This window comes from Pempheris klunzingeri, chromosome 6 (assembly GCF_042242105.1).
Source record: "Pempheris klunzingeri isolate RE-2024b chromosome 6, fPemKlu1.hap1, whole genome shotgun sequence".
NCBI lineage: Eukaryota > Metazoa > Chordata > Actinopteri > Acropomatiformes > Pempheridae > Pempheris > Pempheris klunzingeri.
Genome location: NC_092017.1, coordinates 22,018,515 through 22,040,194, shown reverse-complemented (window position 1 = coordinate 22,040,194; position 21,680 = coordinate 22,018,515). Strand labels below are relative to the sequence as shown.

General features: G+C 40.9%; 1 protein-coding gene across 1 annotated transcript in view; it reads left to right on the top strand.

Annotated features, from left to right (window-relative positions):
- The first annotated feature begins 6,633 nt into the window (after positions 1–6,633).
- The window catches only part of cachd1 (cache domain containing 1), a 74,775-nt gene continuing 59,728 nt past the window's right edge, over positions 6,634–21,680 (top strand). The window contains exon 1 of the mRNA XM_070832366.1: positions 6,634–7,137. Within this exon, the coding sequence (XP_070688467.1) occupies positions 6,889–7,137 (249 nt within the window). The 5' untranslated portion in view covers positions 6,634–6,888. The remainder of the gene's footprint in view (positions 7,138–21,680) is intronic.

Here is a 21,680-nt window from a genome sequence, read left to right as displayed (position 1 = left end):
ATGCTCACTGATCAACAGAAAAGTTTCAAGGGGCCAGATTTTGTGAAACAAGCTTATTTGATTTCTTGCTGAGAGTTAGATGAAAAGATTGGTCATATGAAGCTACCTGCAGGAGATGGTTAGCTTAGGTTAGCAGAAAGACTGGAAGCAGTGGGGTGACAGGATCTGTTCATTAAATGAGTGAAAAATAAAGCATTCATTGGTGAGTGTTAGAAGTGCTGGCAGCCATATTGCTCCCAGTCTTTATGCTACGCTAAGATCATCGGCTTTAGGTTTGTATTTACCAGACAAGGACAAGAGTGGTATCAACCACCAAATAAGCATATTTCTAAAAATTCTCACCAAGCCAGATGTTTAAAGGAATCCAAAAAGCTAATTGTAATCACATTTACATCACCTTTCCGGTGCCTGTGCACATAAATATGGATGTCTGCTGTGCTTACCAAGTTTAACTAAACAACCCAGTCCTCTTTTCATGGACTGCCTGTGACTAAAGAAGCCATTTTGATTTGCACGTCCGTCCTTTACGTACAGACTGAATGAAATCATACAACTTTTTATACGAGCATCATCTTTCTCCTATACAGAATTAAGTAAGTCTATACAATATAACCACAACATAAATGACAAAAAAAAATGTGCATTAGAGCATCAAGTAACAGAGCACATAAGCAAAGTCCTGCAGGCATAAAGAGAGTAGATTTTGTGTTCACTCGCTCTCACTGCATCTTTGCTTTAAAGCCTTTTAGAGTGACTTCTTCGGTGGATATTCTTGTGTTTCAGTGTTCATTTCTACGTGTCATATCTTACTTTTGTACCATAGCTTCAATGCTATGTAAGGGCCTCATGCCAGGAGGAGTACTGCTGTAAAAATCTAACAAGCCTCTATGTGTCACCATCAGCCCCAGTGTTTACTGATTACTGCAGTTGGGAATTGTCATGCCCAGTCAGTAGCAGTTGGCTTTGGCTTTATTTACACAGTATGAGAAACTCAATTGTAGCATTGCCTACTTCCCACACACAGAGACACCTTCCCCAACACAACAGTACTCTTCTATTAGAAGCTGTGCAACTTCACTGAATCTGGCTTCAAATCTAGCCTCAACTTCCAGGTAACAGGTAATATCAGATCCTGAGCCAAAACTTTCCTGTTCACTTGTAATAAAGAATCTCTCTCAGTTAGAGCTGCCTTTGAAGCCAGATGTGAAAGTCTTCCTGTTTTGCTTTGAACAGGACCTCCCTGCATCTCACCCCAAATGTCATTTAACGTATTCACAAATCCTGAATCCTGGACTAATCAGCCTCACTTTCTCCTCTTCTCCCCTTTATCTCCCCAAACCAGGTGGCTTTGTGGGTCTGTGCTGTAATTAAAATAATGCAAATGGGGTAATCCTGTTAAAACAAATCCTTCTGTCTCTGCTAATGAAGACCCCTACCCACTTTCTTGTGCAATTAGATATTTTGCTCCGAATAAACCAGCAGTGCTCTCTCAACAAAGAGATATGCCAGTCGCCCAGCCAGTCAGGATTAGTAGTTTTACGGACAGATGTGTTCCTCTGGCTGAGCTGCATTCTGAAAATGATCCAAGAGATAAAGTGGAGAAACAATGAGAGCAAGTCAAACTGCGGTTGCTTTTAGTGGCATGAACCCACATCTGCCTTATAGCTCATAAGCAGAGCCATTTATAACTGCTTCATGAGCCAACAGTCTCTGTAGTAAAGGACTGATTTTGAAGACATATAGATGTAAAATGAACACCACTGCAATCATAGTCAAATAAACAGGACTTTTACATCTGTAACTTTTTCTTCATGTCAAAGTGTGCGCCAAATTACAACTAATTAAAAACTTGTATTCTTGTATTTATCGGAGAATCTCATCGTTGTGGTTACTAGATGCACCAATAGGATTCCACGAAGAATCCAGGTAAATAAACCATCACAGATTTTTGACTAATCTCCTCTCACTGTCTTTTTCCTTCCTAAATTGTGTTGCCACTTTATTTTGCACCTGTAATACAACCAGAAACAACAACCCTGCAGTAATTCCTACTTTTATGAAGCTTTTTACATTCAGATTTGTTGAGACTGCGTCTGAGAGTGTTTGATTGAATATTATCGTAATTTGCTGTTGAATCAAACTGATTATTTATTACAGTAACCTGCCATGAGTTGAATGGAAAATAATACTGGTAAGAAATTAGATAATATATTAAACATGGCACATGGGTGGTGCAGGGGTAAAGCACTGGAGGTGAATTCAGCTGGGATGTGCTTTTCACAGAACACATTTGTTTGCTGGTGGGAAGCCAGTGAGGGATCGTGCACCTATTATTGCACTAGCAAATCTTGCTGGTTGCACTGGCTACAAGATATGTGAATAATTTTGCATCACAAATGGATTCTTAGGGTACGTTCACAATACACTTTTATCAAGAGTGTGTTTCCTGTTTGGCATCTCCAGTTCACTTTTGTTCAACTGACAATTTTGAGTTATTATTATAATCTGTTTTATCACTATATTTTGTACATTATCACACTATCAAACTACAAACTGTAACACTGTTTACGGTCTGTAATGTGTTACTTTTACCTTCATCACAAACATGACATCGCATCCGTTTTCAGGGCTGAGTGTGGGTACATTTTGTTGACAGGAAACCACCGTACCAGAAATCTTTGTTGTAGTTGATGGTGAGTGGATAATTACTTATCTATGTTTTCATCACATCACCAAATCCTTAAACAAACAGTGCTTTGTCTTAATGGAAATGTAGGATGCAAAAGGGCCACATGTCAAGTGCTTTTCTGACTTCTCCATCGGTCCTGTGGACAGAAAGCAGCTATGGCAGCACTACATATCCACATGAACACATGCATACACATGCAGAGACACACACCAATAACAGGTGTGGAGCAGAGAGAGTTGGTGGGTTTTAAAAATCCTCCTAACTCATTAACATTTTTCTCACTGACATCAGAACTTTGATGAGGTCAGCTCGGCCTCTGTGGCTGAGACGAGAGGAGACCAATGACCATATCGTTTTAAAAAGTTGTGGCATTGAAATTTTGCTTTGAGTTATTTTCGTTTGCTTCAAATTATGTTAATTTATACATTCTTTCAAATGTTTGCACTGGGGTCTTTATATTTTTTCTCCTGCGCAAATATTGCAACCAATTCAGGAATGGAATTCCCTTCATTTTGCACACTTATAAATAAAGAATGGCTGTGTTCTGACACTAACATACAATTTGCAAAATAAACCTTTGCCTGGTGAACTGAAAAGGTGAAGGTGAAACAACACAACTCAGAGAAAAGAGGAGGAGCTGATAATGCATGCGGTGCACACACTACATCTTACCACTCAACAAACATCCTTGTGTTTGTAAGTGTCTAAAAGAATCTGACGGCCATGCAAACATCTGATGGCGTCTGCAGCCAAAGACACAGACAGACGACCCATTCAGGAGTGCAGCAAAGTCTGAAGTCAGGAACTCGTTTCCTGCTGCAGAACCCTGGTTTGCAAAGTGTTGGCCCACTGCATCAATCACACTTGTATTTCTCAAGCAGAGCCATCCATATGAATTAAATCTTAAGACGACAATTAGAAATAAACAAAAGTTTGGTAAAAGAACAAAGTTGTCCATATCATGAGAAGTACATCCTGAAAAAGCACACTGAGTAGCTATAATATCAACATTTTTCTTAAAAACTGTGCACATCATCTACACTTGTAGCTTAATATTGAGCTTCATTGCAACCCATATAACCGTGAGAGGTAGTAAGACTTGATTTGAACCACTCTAGAAATCACACACCAAAAATACTTTTTCATTCAAGGCATTGAAGTTATTTTGGCTCTAATGTGAAATGATCTCGTTGGGCATGCTGCTCTATCCTCACTATGATCAAGACCATGACTAAACATGTTTGACTGACAAAAACACAAATGTTCTATATTTATATGCGTCGACTCTCCAGCAAGCGATGCGTCATGGAGAAACGAAGACACAGTTGATGCTATAAGGACTAAAAACCAAACTTAACAGGTCGGAGACGGATGAAAACATTTGCTTTACAAACCTCTTAGTGACAGAGTTGAGGTTGGTTTTTCTAGCACAAATACTTAACTACTTCATCAGTGATAAACATTCGAAAAGTCTCTTCCTCCCAGGACTGTCTGTGATGACGATTTGATGTGTGGCTACAGCAGGCTTACATTAGTTCTGCAGAGTTTGTGTGCACGTGTTTAGAGAGAAGCTACCAACCTGAAGATGTCACACTGAACTCTCTCCTCAGGGAATTTTAATACTGTACATGGGCAGAAAGTTAGCACGTCTTCAAATGTCTTAAAGTTCTCTTCTAAAAGAATAACTTTAACAACTGACCCTTGAAATAAGTCAATTTCTTTGGGTATTTCACTCTTTGACATCTTGTAATGTGATGTTTTTTTTTTGTGTTTGTGATAAAATGTTCTGATTATACAGGCTTGGATCAGATTTTGTGCCTGAATGCAGCATTAATTAACCAGAAGATCTCCAAAGGGTTGCAAGGAATGGTGAGATGGCTGGGAAGAGGCCGGTTGTGCAGTTGCGAATGAAATCCACTCTGCAATCCAATGATGTGTAGAGAGACACACACCAAGAGAGATTGAGAGAGACAGCACTGATTAGAGGTCAGCTGTTGGATGGGTTGGAGTGCTGTTATACTTCAAAGCCTCGCCATCATCGGCCTTGACTACCAGATTCTTTAATAAATTAGATATCTGTCATAGTTTTTTTTTTTGCATTCAGCAATCAAAATGTGAATCTCCCAATATCCAAGCCTCTGATCTTACTCAAAGCAACTCAGCTAGAGTGAAATTAAAGCTGCAGCAAAAATAAGAAGTGGATCCTTACAGGAGTGGAGTCTCTGCTGGTTGCTACACCCACTTCTACCTCCACTCATGTTCATCCAAACAATGTGGTTTATTTTACCACAGTTCGACCTTCAGGAGAAACCAGTGATCTTCACAGAGACATAATCCCATATATCACCAGTTTACTTGTTTAATGCCTAAAAGCAGAAATGTGTGTGCCTGTATAGACTTTTACCTCATCTGCACTATTGATTGTTATCTATAACTGAAAAGACACAGCCCACAAACAGACTGTGATGATTGCAGAAACGTTCCGTTGGTCCTGGACTCTGCATTTCCAAAATCCTTGTTACGGTCCTGCTGACTGCTTCATCCCATAGCTTCATAAACGCTAAAGGGTGAGCAACCCATTTCAAGATAAGAGAAGAGAGAGAAACAGCATAACAGTCTTTAAGAATTAATAGGATATTTTGAAGTCAATTTGGCTGCAAAGTCAATCTTTGTAACTTCTTGCATTCAAAGGAACCTTTGTTCAAAAAATCATCACAACATGGAGCCTGACAAAAGAGAAAATGTGAGTACGACATGCTGTTTGTAGGGTTATTAATTCGCCCAGTATGTTTGAAATGCATGAGAACTAAAAATCAAAATGCGCTGAACATTAAAAGGGCTGAACAGAATGGTAACGAATGAAATACCTGCAATGAAAGGCACTAAAAACCTTTTAGCATCAGTCACTGATAAGACTGAGGTCATTTATATGTGGGAATATATGGTTTTATCATCCTGGGGACAGAAACACACACATTATGGGCATTGTCTTAGTTGATTCCAATAATTGTTTGTAATATAATATAATAATAATAGTTTGGCCTTTTTTTTTGTCCCATTAGCTTTTTTCTGTGGTGGTTTTCCTCATTGTGGGAGAGTCTGTGAACAGACTATATAAATGACATGGACCTGACTTGATTTATAAGCGATTAAAAAGTAAAATAATTCAGAATTTTATTCCTGGCCGTGTAAAGACTCTAAAGCTGCATTTAAACCTCTGTGTTTGGAAACAACAGTTAACATGTGAGTTCAAATGTGAAAATATCTAAATATTTGCGAGTATTTTAGAGGCTTCTTTTTTGGTGTCTGGTCATTTTTGAAGGGGGTGACGTAGTGGTGGGTGGGTGGGTGGGTGGGTAGGATGAAAACCAAGCAAGGTGAAGCAGCTTTTAGGTTCTACTTCCCGAACACCTAAGCTCTGCTAAACCTGGCAGCTCACAAACATTATTGTTCACTGTGGCTTTCCAATAAATGAGTTGCATAACTTTCTTTTAATGTGTAAGTATTTATTAACTATTTATTTGCTTGTGCTTTTATTATCTTTTATGTGCAGTTTTAATGGTTTCTGTATCTTGTTTTTATATCCCTGTAAAGCACTCTCAATTGTCTTGTGTCACAATAGTGCTTTATTAAGGCCCTGCTGACCGACTCATTCACAAACGTGTTTCATATAGCACATCTGTAACTGGATAGATGGATGGATGGATAGATTAAAAATCCAAACTTTCTTAATCGTTTTGCCCATTTGTACGGTCGCTCCAACACCAGCAGTTTCACCGGTGGCTCTTTTCCCAGCAGCAGTTGAAGGCATCATGAATCCCTGATCCATTGATCCGGAGATCCAGGCGCCGGTAGGACTCCAGTGTTTCCACGCCTCCCACTTTCACCCCCATTGTGGTGAATCTCCGGCTCACACACACTTTGCCAGACTTCCAGGAGTTGGAGCGACCAAGACGGAAGACCGACAACGTTTTAAAAGAAAAACATTTCCCTCTTTTACGCATGGATCTACTTTCTTCTCAAGAGGGATTTCAAGGAGTTGCAATGGTTTGCGCTGCTGGAAATTGCGGAGACTTGTACCGGAGAGAAAGGGCACACGTACTTTACGCTGCAAAGTTGTAAAAGTAGTTTCCCTTGAAGTTTTTTTTCGCCACCAGTCCAGACTCCGTGTGTCTCCAGCCCGCAGACCCACAGCCATCATGGCGAGGCGGACGGGGGAGAAACCTCTGCTTTTGACGCCGAATACGCGCGCTGCTCTCCGGGACAAACCCCTTCGGTCTCACAGGGGCTTGCTGGCTTTTTCGTGGAGCTTCGTTTTAATCTGCTCGGCTCTTTCTTGTGGATACTGCGGAGCCGAGACGGAGTTTTCCATCCTGGAAGAAGCGCAAGTTTTGGCCGAGCAGATGAAAAAGCTGTCCTCCCAGGAGCTGGGAGTCTTCACCATGCAGGTAAAGGAGATGGATGTTTGCGTTTGTGCTTGTTTTAGTGCAAAAAAAAAAAAAAAGAAATGCAAGATATTCCCGCGCCACTTCGAGCTGGAGGTGATAGAAAGAGCTACAGTGGCACAAACAGGGTTGGTAGAAAAGGCCCAAACACTAAAATAACGCAACAATCACAGAGGGGAAAGTTTGTTGCTAGAAATGTTACAGTGTTACGAAACAATGAGCTGTTTGGTTGCACAGTGTTGCAGTGAAACAACAGGCGCTTTGAAGTTTGGACGTTTTTATTTGGGACACCAACACACTGGAGGTTTGGTGTTCTGCCTGAGTCTCACCTGAGTTATTCCCTCATCTGTTAAATAGAGGCTTCTTTTTTTTTTTTTTTTTTTTACAAATGATTCAACACATTTCCTGTGTGTGTGTGTGTGTGTTTGTCTGTGGCTGCTGAGGAGGTGAACACACTGTCATCCACAGCGGTCAGCATTTTTGGTGCGTTTTCTTCCAAATGATTTATCCTTATAAATAACACCAGCCTGATGCAGTTAGCTGGGATGTGTGCAAAGGTCATATGATGAGGAGCTGGTCACAATTCAGCTGGGTGTCAGGATCAGTGCTGTAGGCCTCCTGAACATCAAATAAACTGGAACAAATCCATTTTAATCGAAGTTGGCTGCAGCCCACAGGTCCAATCAGAAAATCTTCAGCTTTTGGGCGCAAGGAGGAGTGATACTGCTCATGCTTAATCACTGACTGGACATCCGGTTTTTCGGCGCATCATGTGCGTAGAAACACATTGTCTCCATCAGCAGCAGCAGCAGCAGCAGCAGCAGCTGGATCAGGGCTACAAGTAACACATCATCTCTTCAGTCAGTGATTGCTCGATTGATAAAATGGCCATCACATGGTCCCAGAGCTTCGACCCACAATCCAAAGATCCAAGACATAAGTTTACATTTAAAGGAGAAAAGCAGCAAGTCCTCAGACACAAGAAGCTGTAACCTGTGTTTCCCCCCCCCCCCCTCTCATTTTTGCTTGATATATGTTTTAAATCATGACTTTGCCATCCAAATTGTTCTAAAATAAATTGATCAATTAATTGCTTCATTGTTTCAGCTGTGGTTTATTAGAGTTGAGGAGCTTCATGCTTTTGTGCACTTCTTTATATTGGAGACACAACACCCATTTTCTAGCAAGTAACCCTTTAATTTTGATGAAAAAAAAAAATCCTTAAATTAAATCACATCAACCTGGGTTTATCGGTGATATGAGAGCTGTAACAGTCGGACTGTTCAGCTATTAGGTGATAACAAAAAAAGCAAATATGCCAAAATTCCAATTAGCATGTCGAATGTGGATATTTGTCGGTTTTCTTAGTGTTTTGTGGTCGGGCTGAAAATCTTTGGGGTTTAGACAGAAAGCAAACAGTTAAAATCAGAGCTGAATTAGTTTGTTGACAGAAAATTAATTAACAACGATCTTTAGAATAAAATTTGAAGTCATTATTCAAGCAAAAATACCAAGTCCCACCTTTTCAACTATGAGGATTTGCTGTTTATACTTTGGGTTTGGGCTGTTGGGCTTTAGGGAAATCGTAACAGATATTTTTCTCTATTTTCTGCTTGTAGACACATCAACAAATTTATCAATCATGACAATAATTGGTAACAAAAATAATCCTTTGTTGCAGCCCTAATTGATTTCAAATGTACTATATGAATGCAGCAAAAAACACTACCATGCCATGTCCATCCATGTGTTGAAGCACCAAATGGCAGGAGTTACAGGGTGCAGTGGTGGGTGCTGCAGGGTGTGAGAGAAGGGAGGTGTTAGCACTTCAGAGGCAGAGGCGCTCACAGGCCCTGAACACAGAGGCGAGGCAGCGGGGGGGCCCTGCCCCCAAATGCTGTTTCATCTTCTCTGCTTCCACACTGAGCTGCCTTCATCCCGGCTCTGGGAGTCGGCTTTGTGGGCTTCCTCTGATCCCCCTGGATCCGCCTTTGTCACCGCTCATCCCTCCCTGAGCTCCCGTTTGTGCTCGGTTTCTGTCTCGCTCCTGTTCTTTCCATCTTTTCCTCTACTATTTGTGCAGTCCGCTCTTTTTGCTCTATTAATCTTGTTTTCTGCTCTTAATGGTCCACACAGCAAAAACGCATCATCTCTGTTTGTCTGGCTCTTTTAGTTTTTCTCTCATTAAATAGAAAAATAGTTCTAACAGCTGCAAAAACATATTTAATGTAAAATAATTTACATAGCTTTTATATATCTATACCTATATATCACCTTTTCAGATGCTTTATGGAAATATGCATTCAGCATCACCCCCCTGTGTCGTGGTAAACCTCTGTTTTGAGGCTATCATGTTGTTGTACAAGCTGTGAAAATCTGACTTGGCATGAGGCTAATGTGAGTTTGATTTGAAGCGGTACATTCCATGAATCTAAGAGATGCGAATCCAGTAAAAATAGTCCACATCTGCCCATGAAAACAACTGCAGGAATCCGTCTGCCGTGCTGTCTGTGTGGACACCTGCTCTGATGCTCGGATGCTGCCTGACTCACAGTCTGCCGGGTGTGTCAGTTGGATTAGATTTCACTTTATCTTAAAATTAGTTTTATTCAAACTGCACCGCTGACTTAAATTGAATCTCTGATTTCTTCCGTCACATCTGACATTCATTGTCTCTTTGTGGCCTTTTTTTTGTGTGTGCTTTCTCTTTTGGCACAGAGACGTCAACGTTCAAAGTTCACGCTGTACCGTTTCGGACGAGATCTGAAGGATTTCGCTATTAAGCAAACATCCCAACATCTCCGTTTAAAATGTAATCCTACCTCTCTCCACTCCACCCCTCATTCTCTGGCAGATGTGTAATTTGAGGCTTGCGCTGTCAGTGCTTCTGAGTCACTGGGTCAACCTTGTTCAATCTGTCATTGAGTCACTTAATTATCAGGGGACACTAGGGTGTACAGTTGACACTCTGTTTAAGTTGATAGGTCAACTTTTCAGAGGATGTTTTTCAGGATTTCTGTTGTAATTCCCCAGAAAAGTTCTTTTTTTTCCCCCTGACACAATCAGTTGATTTCAGGCTTTTTATTGTACCTACAAACAACAAAGGGTCCTTAAAGGTTGTCATTCACATTGTTGATTAATCTCGATTTTCTCGATTATTTGCTAACTTGTTAGGTCTATGAAATATCAATCATGCCCATCAAAAATGTCTCACTGCCACTTCACCCAAAGACGGCAAATGTGTTCTACTGTCATTTATGACAAAGAAGGCATCAGATCCTCAAACATGGGAAGCCAGAACCAGTGAATGGTTAGCATTTTAATAGTTGCCAATAAATCTTCTCTTTTTGGCTGTAGCTTGCTTACAGGTTCATAATAGTTATGAATCTAACAGCAGAAACAGTTATTATCAGTTAGAGTCTAGTACAATTTACCGTTTTTCAGTACAACAGTGTCTTTCATTCAATTTCCATCATTTACATTTTACATTTTCCTTGTTCTTGAAGTGTTATTTATTCAAAACAGCCTTTGTGTGACTCTTCTTAATGCATACTGTATTTGGCGAATCTTTGCTTCTCTGCTGCTTTGTCTCTCAGACCATGCAGAGTCTCACTGTTTAAGAAAGTTAATTGATCAGAGTCTTCCACATTAAGAAATGATTCATATTCTGAAAGATTTAGGACTCTGTGTGCCATGTGACTCCCACTGGTTGTTGTGAAAGGAGACCGTCCTCTCTGATATATGGAACTAATGAGCATTTCATGTCAGATTTGCTACAGCTTAAAGTAGGAGGTTTTGCATGGCAATTTGGACTTAACCTTGGATCTAAATATGAAATTTGATCTCCTTTCAGTTTTCCATGTTATTCAAACACAGGCCTGGTGCTGGTCTTGTCATGTAGCCGCCCAATAGTGCCAGGACCACGGTGCATGTTTCTGGCCCCAGTGGAGGCAACATACATTTCATTGCTGTTGGAAACACAGAGAAACTTGAAGGTGTAACAAATCAGCATGCACTGTCACTAATGCTAAAGCCAAAAAAAGATCACCCGCTCACACGCTCACTGTGTGAAAAGTCCAGCTCGCTTGCTTTTACTGAGACGCTATTTATGCCCTGAGTTGACTGATTATTTACAAAGGAAATTTCACTGTGTTAGTTTTAAGGGTCTTAATCCACAGAGAAGTGTGGTTTGTTATTGAGGCCGGCCTGTCCCGTATCCCCGGCTCCCTAATTGAATATTGATAGTAATTTGAGGGCCATGGAGGCTTGTGCAGGAAAAGAGAAAATTGGGGTAGGTCCGACATTATCATTAGGCTGTGATTTTCTGGGTTGGGTTTGGTCCAAGGGCAACACCAGCTGAGGGTGTATCACAGAGCTCAGATTCCTTCATTGTTGCTTTTTTTCTCTTTGACTAGACATTATGATAAAGGATGTTTTAACATAGAAAAATGCAGTCTCTCTTTGTTTCCACGTGCCCTTTTGTTTCTAATAGTATTCCAGCTCTCTCTTCTTTGTCGTTTTTTTGGCTGCCATGTTTGCTATGCTGTGTTTCTTCTCTTTCCCTCACTGTATACTGGATCGGTTGCAGAGATGGGCAGGGAGGAGGAGGAGGGTTAGAGGATATACAGCGGGACATCAGAATTCCTGCTAGGTTCTCTGCAGCACAGCTTCAAAGCCTTCTTGCCTCGTACTGCATCGCCTGCATGGCTGTGCGCTCAAACAGTCAAGGTTACTATGAGCCTCGCAAGCCCTCTGCTACATGTGGGACTATTACTATCTCTCATTCATTCTCTCTTTTGACTTTGACTCCAACATTGCGTATGCACATGGATAGTCTTTTCAATTAATAATATGAAGCTACATTTATGTATGAGCCACTGTATATTCAGCTGTGCAGAGCCTCTAGATGTTGACTACATGCTCATTTGAAGAGAAAGGTTATAGTACACTGCATATAACCCAGGTTCTATGAAAGGGGTGTGCATGTATAGCATTTTTCTTCACAATAAGACTCAACCAAAGGGCAAATGAACACTTACGTGTCAAACATAAGCACATTCCTGCACTTGTCTTGTTGGGGATATAATGGGGCTCTTTCTGTTACCCACCCTTCAGGGCACAGGGGTTACATAATATGTCCAAATAGTCTTTACCAGTCAGTCCAGTGCTGTATATCACAGAATACAGAAGCACACCTTGGGTGGAGGATGGATGCCCTCTTTTTCCCTCCCTTTTTGATATGCTGTAGCTACATACTGTGCCCACTAAACCATCCAATTACGGTAATTCTTTGTGCTTAAAAAGGGTGATTTGCTTTAATGTTAGCAAAAGTGGCTGCTGCCATGATGGCTTCATACCGGTGCTGATAAACTAGGGCAGGTTTTGAGGGTTTCTTTTCTCAGTATAGTCACATGTCTGATGTAAATCATGCAGAAAAAAGCATGTGTTAAATTTCATTGTTGCACATTAAAGAACTGACATATTATCACCTTGTGCTCCACTACTATATAGTCTCCAGCTAGTTGTTTTGTCTGTCAGCTTGGCAAGTAGGGTACTGTGGGTTTTTAAGAGCCTTTTTGCTGGAAAAACAGCTGAAATCAATTTTGACAAGAGCAGAACCTGAACCAAAACAGTGAAGTTGCAGGCGATAAAACTTAAACGAAAAGCTAAAAGAAAGCGGTCCAGAATTTATTTGATCTCATTTATAAAGTACTTAATGTTAATGTATGTTTCCAAAAAACACAAGCATGAAACAAAGTTGTGATTTATCTAATGTATATCTCTTTGCAATGGCTTGTTTAGTTTACCTATTCAAGATAATAAAAGTTGATTTGGAAAGTAAAAATGGTCAGAGAAGTTCACTTATGGACAAATTTGGTCTTCTCACAATTTATTGATAAGACCTATTGTAAACTGGGTTGCGGTGGTTCCCATTTTAAAAAGAAACCCCACTTTAACCTATTCAAAAACAACACTGCTGTCCCCCGTCACCTCCACCTCTCATGCTGTCTCTCCACAATAAATGTCATCTTTCCTCTCACCTCCTTTTGCGTGTGTGGGATGTTCAGGTAGTCCGAGCAACAGGTGCTTTGCATTAGTCGGCCTCGCATTGCATCGCGATGGCATAACTTGTTTCAAGTCAGACCATAAATCGCGGTGTGTCTCGGCCGTTTATGAGCCATTCGAGGCCGCGCTGAACTATCTACGTCTCTCTTCTTTTTCCATTTTAACTATTGCTTTTTTTCCAAACTGTTATTACAGAGTGTTTTTGTTACACTTCCGTGCTTTCACACAGTTATTGGATTCTTGGTCCCAAGTTGCTGCTGCTACATGAATACTTTATAAGTCTACCTTATATGGTTGTGTGTGCTTTTTTTTTTTTTTTAGAATATTGTCTTTTTATTTTTGATTTAAGCCAAGCTGAATTTAATATGAACATAGTCCGATGTGATTAGCTGTTGCGTATACATAATTTAAAACATGTTCCATTGAAATTAGAGTCCATTTTTCATGAAGCATTGGGCTCTCTGCCAACAGCTGCAAAGTCCCACAGCGACATCTGTAGTGTTTTAAATCTTGGAATGAGTTTGATATCAGTCTTCAACATTCTTGGCTTGTCCAAGACCCAGTGAAACAACCCAGTTCTGTTGACTATTACCTTTATCATCCCTTCACAATGCAGGAGAGAACAGAGCAAAGAGCCACGCTTTCATTAAATGTGGAGCTGCTTGTATATTTTGGCCAGAGTCCAGGTGCTAAGAGGCTCAGACGCCCCATGTGTTCAACTGCTCTGCACCGCAGCGTCTCTAACCTCCAAACTGAACACACATCGGACGCGGTGAAGTCCCCAGGTTGTAGAAGGAACCAAGGAATTAAGTGCCGCTGTCAGAGGGAAACCTTGTTGCATCTGGATTTAACTAAAACAACCTTATTTCCAATTTGTCAGTCCTAAATATTTGATTTCGTGCGAGGGGTCATTGAGTGGCTTGCTGGGCTTTCATATGTTGAGGTGTAACAGAGGAATCCCGGTGCTCTGCTCTCTCCTGTGTGTTGTCTTCTGATCCACAGTATATTACAAATTTTGCCCAATAGCACAACTTCTACACTCATGAAAATACAATAGATACACATTTGCGTATTTGAATCAGAGTCAAAGGTTAGTAAAGCTTTTGTAAAGTCTGATTCCAGTGTGTGGGTACCTTTTTCTCTTGCATTCTTCAACTTTTGGATTCCAACACTTATGCCACTGAGGTTTTACAGATGCTCATATGACTATTCAGAATCAGAATCGGCGTTATTGGAGTATGTTCACAAGTCAGTATTTCTACACAACAAGGAATTTGAACAGTGCAGACTGTAACAGGTTATACTGCACACACACACAGTACATGGATATAACAGCATATGCATGTATACAATATAAAGTATGCACCGTGTGCTTAGATATATAGTTGACAATGATAAGTATATTTAAAAAGTCTACTGCTCTGTAGCGCCTATCAGAGGATCGAAGGTAGAACAAGTTGCGATTGTGATGGCTCTATGATAGCAAACTGTCAAAAACATGACAGAAATGTGTCTTTTCTTTAGGGCCGTGCAAGTTTTTGTTTTTACAAGGTGTGTAAAAGCAGATAAATTAGAGCAGAAAAGAATGCCCACTATCTCTTCTGTGTTTGTACGTGGCTGTGTAGTTGAAGCCTCTGGCTCTGGCGGTCCGTAGCTGTGCGGGATAACCTGTAACCTTACTTATCTTATTTTTAATGATTTAATCTTAAGTGACGGCAACAAAAGTTGGCTCTAGTGCATCCAAACTTTTGCTAACCTTTGTGAGTAATTCTGCTTTTCTTAATGCATTATTAATATAATGTGCTGTTTTCATCTGTAGTCATTGTCAAATCTCTGGCTTTCTGGGCCACAGTTCATTTTGGGAGATTTTCCATTCAGATGTTCTTTTGAACTGGCCGTGTCCATTTTTAACATTTGCCAAATTACCTCCACAGAGAGCTGAATAGACATCACACATCATCTGGAGTCTCATCTTTATTTGATACTATCTGCAGCCGTTTTCCTTTTCACTTTGTGCTAGAAGCATGTTGGAAGAAAGATTTTCATTTTCAGGGATGTGTATTTTTTTTTCTCTCCAGAGCTTTCGGACAACGTGACTCCCATTCTTTCAATGAAATCCCTTTTTAATTTTTTCTTTTGCGTGTGTAAGTACAGCCCTGTGCACCGTCTCTTGGCTCCTGCTGGACTGCGGTCACGATGGAGCATAAAACTGATGTTCTTCTCCTTCTGCACCAGCTGTTGTGGTTTAAATCTGTCTGTACTGTCGTGGCCAGATCATTTATCTGACCGCTTTTTCATCTGTTTCCCACATATCCCAGTTGAAGGAGGCCTCTCTCTATTTGGCCTTGACTGAGATTGGTTTTGCAGTGATTTGCAGCCTCCTCAACCTTTGCCTTTTTGTGTCTGCTTTCGCTTGCTATAAATCTCTGCTTGTATCTCGTTTTGACCTGCCCTAAGCTCCTGTTAAGAATCTACACTGAACTTTCTTCAATGCTATCTAAGTTCAGTGTAGTTAAACATGGCCAGATTGGGGGAAAATGAGATTTTTCCAGTTGCAAACAACCTGTCGTTATCATTTTTACCAGAGATAAACCCCGGGAAACACTGGAATGGAATATTTCACTGTGAAACTGTGAAAAGTCATATTACCCTTCATATTTGCCTATAAAGGTTAACATATAGTGAATATGGTGATGTTTACAGTAACATAGAGCCTGAGGGAGAAAAGCATCAAAACCTCACATTTGTGAACCTGGAACTAGTAAATATTCAATTCAGTCAATTTCAAACAAAACTCTAGTGTCATTGTTAACTGAAAATTCTTGATCGGAGAACAATTCAAGACATTTTATAGACTAATGGCTCGACTGAGAAAATAATTTTATACGTTTGTTTCAGCCCCAATCATGTAACATAATTGGTATTTAAATGTAGATCCTGGCCAGTTTATTCTCAGTTCACAAAGGCAAATTTTGATTCCCACAATTTATTTATGATTAAATGCAGCCTATGCATGTATTAAACAGCCAAGCCCTCCAGGTTTTCAGTGAAAGTAGCTAAATCTTTCCTCCGCTCATTTAAGAGGAGAACTAATTAACTGGTGGTGTTTAATCAGCTCATTCTCACTTTTTTTTTTTTAATGATTTTCTTCCTCTATTACTGCTTTCACTCTTTATCTCCCATTCACTATCTGCCTCTCTTTTCAGTCTCTCTCTGTCTCTCTCACCACACACACACACACACACACACACACACACACACCCTCCCTCCACATACACACACAAAGCGACAGCAAATGCACTCAATGAGAGAGAGAAAAGGATCTTTATTGGTGATCCAGGCTTTGTGTTTTTTCCCCAGATTCCTGCCAGTGTTACTTAGTTAGCTCCAACAGGGCTGACCTGGCGGTGTGAGCCAAGGGACCCCAGGCCACCCCTTAGCAAGTCAGTCCCTTCACTTGCCACAATGGGCAGGACTCAAAATGAACTCTCCCTAAAAGAGAGAAAGGAAAGGGGTGGGGGCTTGTGGTGAAGGCATGGGGGCAGTGAGCAAAATACCCAATTGAGAGGGCAAGGAGTGTATAGGGACCAGTTCCCTCCCCCAGACATCATGCATTTGTAAGGCCCCCATCCCCCTCACAGTGCACACACACACACACACACTCCTGCAGAAGAGGCTTTGCATTCTCGATGAGAGTTGGAGCTCCCACTGTGGAGAAGCAGATCAGACTGTTTTTCATGCCTCTTTTCTCTTTTTCTCTCTCTCTCTGTGTTTATGCCTCCCGCTCAGGGCTCTGTGCTACATACATAAACTCACCATAAACCCAAACTTCACAGTTGTGGAGAAGCGCCGTTTCCGAAGTCGTCTCGAATTTCCATCCATGTTTTTATGCCTGTTTGCAGTATTTTTGTATTTGGATAGGTACATTTTTCGGGCGTATATCTGACTGCGAGTACGTAATAATAAGCTTTGGGGTTCTTCCTTCAGGCAGAGTGCGAGGAAAAGTGCTAAAATAGGTGCAGAGGTTAGGAATGAAAGGAGACTGGAAGAGATTGTGTGCAGCAGTGGCTTTCATATTATGGAGTCTAACACACACACACACACACACACACACACACACACACACACACACGAGGCACAGACACTGACACTATCACAGCAGTTTGCATCGTTCCCTCTGCTGATGAGGAGTTGACATCTCTCAAACTCTAAAGGTCAGAGGTTGTGGAGGTCAGCTCGGTTAGTCTAGCTCCTCTCTTCACAGCATTACCTAAACATACTGACTACTGCCAGTTAAAGGTGCAGTCTGTAATGATTAACGCAAAACATCCAGTCACTGTTCTGTCACCTCAGTAGCTGCTGAGGTTTCCAATTTTTTCACCAGAATTTTACCCCTGATTCTTTGCAGTACCTCTTAGTTTCTGTGCACTTAAAAATGTTTGATTAGTTTCTCCAAGAACATAGGCGAACTTTGGTGCAGGGGGCTTTGAACTCTGGTAGTTTGAACTCTAATGAAGAGTTTGTATATTTGATAGACAGATAAGCAGCCTATGATGTAGTTAACATTTGCCATATAAGCCAGGAAGCATAGGTTTGCAGATGTCTGCTTCCAACTTTTTTTATTAAGAACATTCATGTGCTCTTCAGTAAAACACTACTTACAAATGTAACTGACTGGGGCTTCACAGGGCTGCTTCCAGCCATTAGTGTATCATAGCTTTTTAAGGAAATAACAAGATGATGGGTGAAGAAATGAAAGAAATAATTCAACATTTTGGGAAATGAGAACATTGATAACGCTTTTGATTACATAGCTTAGCATAGAGTCTGGATGCAGGGAAAACTTTGAGCCCAAGTTCTGTGGTTCATATCATTTCATTATGATATAAGATTAAATGAAAGAAGAATCCTCATTGCCCTGTCTGTTTCCTTTGTGCCTTGATGTGTTCTTGGCTGTCAAGATTCTGTCTGCACTTCAGTTCCGAGTCTCTCCGCCATCTTCATCCTCTCATCCTATCTGCTCCCCTGTCCTGTCTCTCGGTGTAATTGTGTCCGTGGGTGGCGATATGTGAAGCTGTCCTGTGCCTTTTGTTTTCTGCTGGTTTGCCGCCTTTGAAAGAAAAGTCGAGAAGTGACCTGAGCTAATGAGCTGAACTTTGGACTTTCTGCTCCCGTCTCTGTAAGACGAGGCTGGGCGGAAGATGAAAAGAGATGCACTGTTTTTTGTTCTTGTAGAGAAAATGGCAAGGGGGAAAATGTGATACAGCTTGCTAATTAGGAGGCAGGGAGGAGTGTCAGGGCTTTGAGTGTGAGATGAAAAATAGGTAGTCTGCCTCAGACACTTTCAGTGTTCCAAGCACATGTAAACACCTGAAGTCACACACTTACAATATCTCCCACATACCTATATACACACATACCTCTCACAAACACAGACTCGTATAAAGCTACATGCGCAGAGCGGCTGCAGCTGTGTTTAGCTATCAGTGTCTCCAAGCTCAGTTATGTGTTTGCCAAACGAGTGGCTTATTTGATCTGGACTGACTCACAAGTAATGGAAGACGAGCATTAGGAAAGCTAAATAGGCTTCGCTGTTTAACACTGACATGGACATTTTCTCCCGCTGGCATGCCAACATTATTTCAGATCACCGGAGAGTTCAGCTCATTTTTCCTGGCTATGATGAAGAAAGTGTCCTCTTTCACCAAATCTTCTTTCAGTCTGTCATACTTATTGCAACGTACATATCTAGGCATAGATGGTGCTAGCAAACTCGCCGTTAAGTGTGTGTGCATCTTTCTCTCTAGACTGCAGCAAAAACTCATTTTACTGGACACTTTCCTCCCTATTGGGACGGCAGCCCAACAGAGAACAGAGCTCATTTATGTTGGACGTGATAGCTGGGTCCTTTTAGGTTTTTGATGCATTCAGCTCAGTGCCCAAATGAATGAGATATAGCGTCCCACGCTGGGTTCCAGAATCATAAAAACATTTTGCTCTTGTTGCATAGGGACCATCTTGAAATCATCTTGCAGCACATTTTACATCTTGGCCTCTTGTTTAAGAAACAGAAACAGTTTTCCCATGATTTTTCACTCTGGCTGTCTCTGTCTGTTTTTGCAGGTTCTCTTTGTGGTGTCGCTGGTTAGATTTCACTGCTAAGTTACAAAAAACAACTGGCTGTTTGGTTAGGAAGGCAGATAGGATCGTCTGGTCTTTGTGTGTATTACATTGTTGGTTCACACACTGGGCTCCCTGTGTAAACCAGCAGTTCTTTATTTATTTCTCATCAACCAGTTACTGGTTAACAATTACTGTCACGTTCTGAAAAGTTGGTGCTGCTTACATCTCTCACACATTTGAGTTTTTCAGGGTAAAATCACTAGCACCAAGGAAATCTTGTGCTTTTTGTGGTTCTGGCAGCAGGATCAGTTTCATCATACCGTCTTCGGTCCAAATGAAACCCCATTGTCAGTCTGTGTTTGTGCATGCCCATCCACACTGAAATCAGTACTGGTGGTCTAGCTGAGAGGTCTAATGTTCAGCCATTTGTGTGGCATGCTCATCTGTCTCACTACTTAAGCATTCATTTGTGTTTTTCTTCAGCAGAAGCCCAGTTAACTCTTTCTACAAGAAACCTTTATCCGGTCTTATTCAGCCTTTTTCTATCCTTCCAAACTTCTATCTCCCAGCCTTTTTCTTTCCAGAAGGCCTGATCATTGCCAGGTTTGGCAGGCTGGTGCCGTTCCAGCTTTTCTCAGTCTGTCTAGCCCCGGTGTTGGCACTGTCAGCCAGATGGGGTTTCTGTTGGCATCTCCTGGCAGCTCTGTATATACATTTTGTTTTTTCTCTACATTTTATGGAATTTGCTTATTCCTATATGAATACATTTTACAGCAAAATCTCAATCCTTTTCATTGAAATTCCATATTTGCCTATTTATTAAGACCTTTTCACAAATTGAATTCAGATGTCAATACTGGCTTCCCCTGTTTACATTTTAATCTACTAATTAAAATTCCATTCATACTTGGTATATCACTGAAGATGTAACTAATTGTTTTGGATAACGATGATAACATCTGGGCAATTTAAAAGCCGTTTTGAACACTTTTCACCACCCAGCAGCACCAAATACAAAGCACCTCTGTACACCTTATAGATTTTCTTTCACTGCAGTATCACCAAATACAATTTGTCTGAATTTGTAGTGGTCCTGAGGGAGGACATGTCTGGATCAGGTTTCTGCAGCATTGTCTCCTTACCACACGATTACAGGAAAGAAAATCCATGGTGAAGCTGCATCATTAAATTAATGATGGTGAATGTCTACCAAAACTGAAACAATGGCAAAATAGGACTTCAACAACAGCCAGGTTTTAGAAAATTCCAGCATACAGGTAAAAGTGTATCTGGTGTTGTTTTACGCTATGTTGCATTCAGAACAAGCCTGCTCTGTTTTAAAGACTTCCAGTCAGAGGGGTACAGTTCATGATCATGTGAACAGGCCAGACCTCTTACCTTTTCCGGAAACGATAATCCGTCAGTGTTACTTGGTCTATGTGTGAAAGTGCTCTTAGACTGATACTGAGATCTGTGGGAACAGGAACCTGTGTTGCTGTGTGTGTGTGTGTGTGTGTGTGTGTGTAAGTGAGTTCATTTATGGTGTTGTGTGTGTGTGTTGTGTTGATTTTCATTCCTTTGTTTGTGTATGTGATAGGGCTGAGTGGAATGACGACATACTGTGTATCATGAGATGACAGAAATGCGTCAGCTGGTGGTGATTTACTGTAGTGTTTATATCATGGGAGCTATTCCTCTTCTGCTGGCTTAGGCCATTACAGCCAATATTACAAACCATAGATCAGGACTGCTTTATAGGATTTGCAGTGGTTTTGCATCAATGTGGTGAAGCACCATAGCTGACTGTGTTATTACCAATTTGAAAAGTCATTCTGTCTTCCCTTTCATGGAAAATTCACTTTCTTAAATATTAAAATCAATCATTATTTTATACAGTACAAGAAAAAATGGGACCTGATAATGCTGTTAATATATTCCAGTAGATAAAATGACATGTTGTCATTTCACAACCCTTAAAATGTGAATATATAAATATTGTTTAGTGTTTAATGAGACCCCAAACCATGCGTTTTGATTGACCGTTATAGCAGGAATGCCAAATGGAAGAGAGGAGCTGTCACATGTCTCCTGCATACTTCAAAACTGCAACACACTGCTCCCCGTCTCCTCATATACACTACAGCAAAGCCACTCATCATTTACATACCAGAAACTTGTGAATGTCCTTGGGGAACTGTCTCTCTCTCTCTCTCTGTCTCTCTTTCTCTCTCGAAAGCACTCAGACTTGAGCTTCTGCACACAGCAATGATCAACTTATGAATGTGAATTGAGAGGTTTCCGATGTTTAGTCAACATACGAAAGAAACCTGATGCATATTCAGTTGACCCCCCCCCCC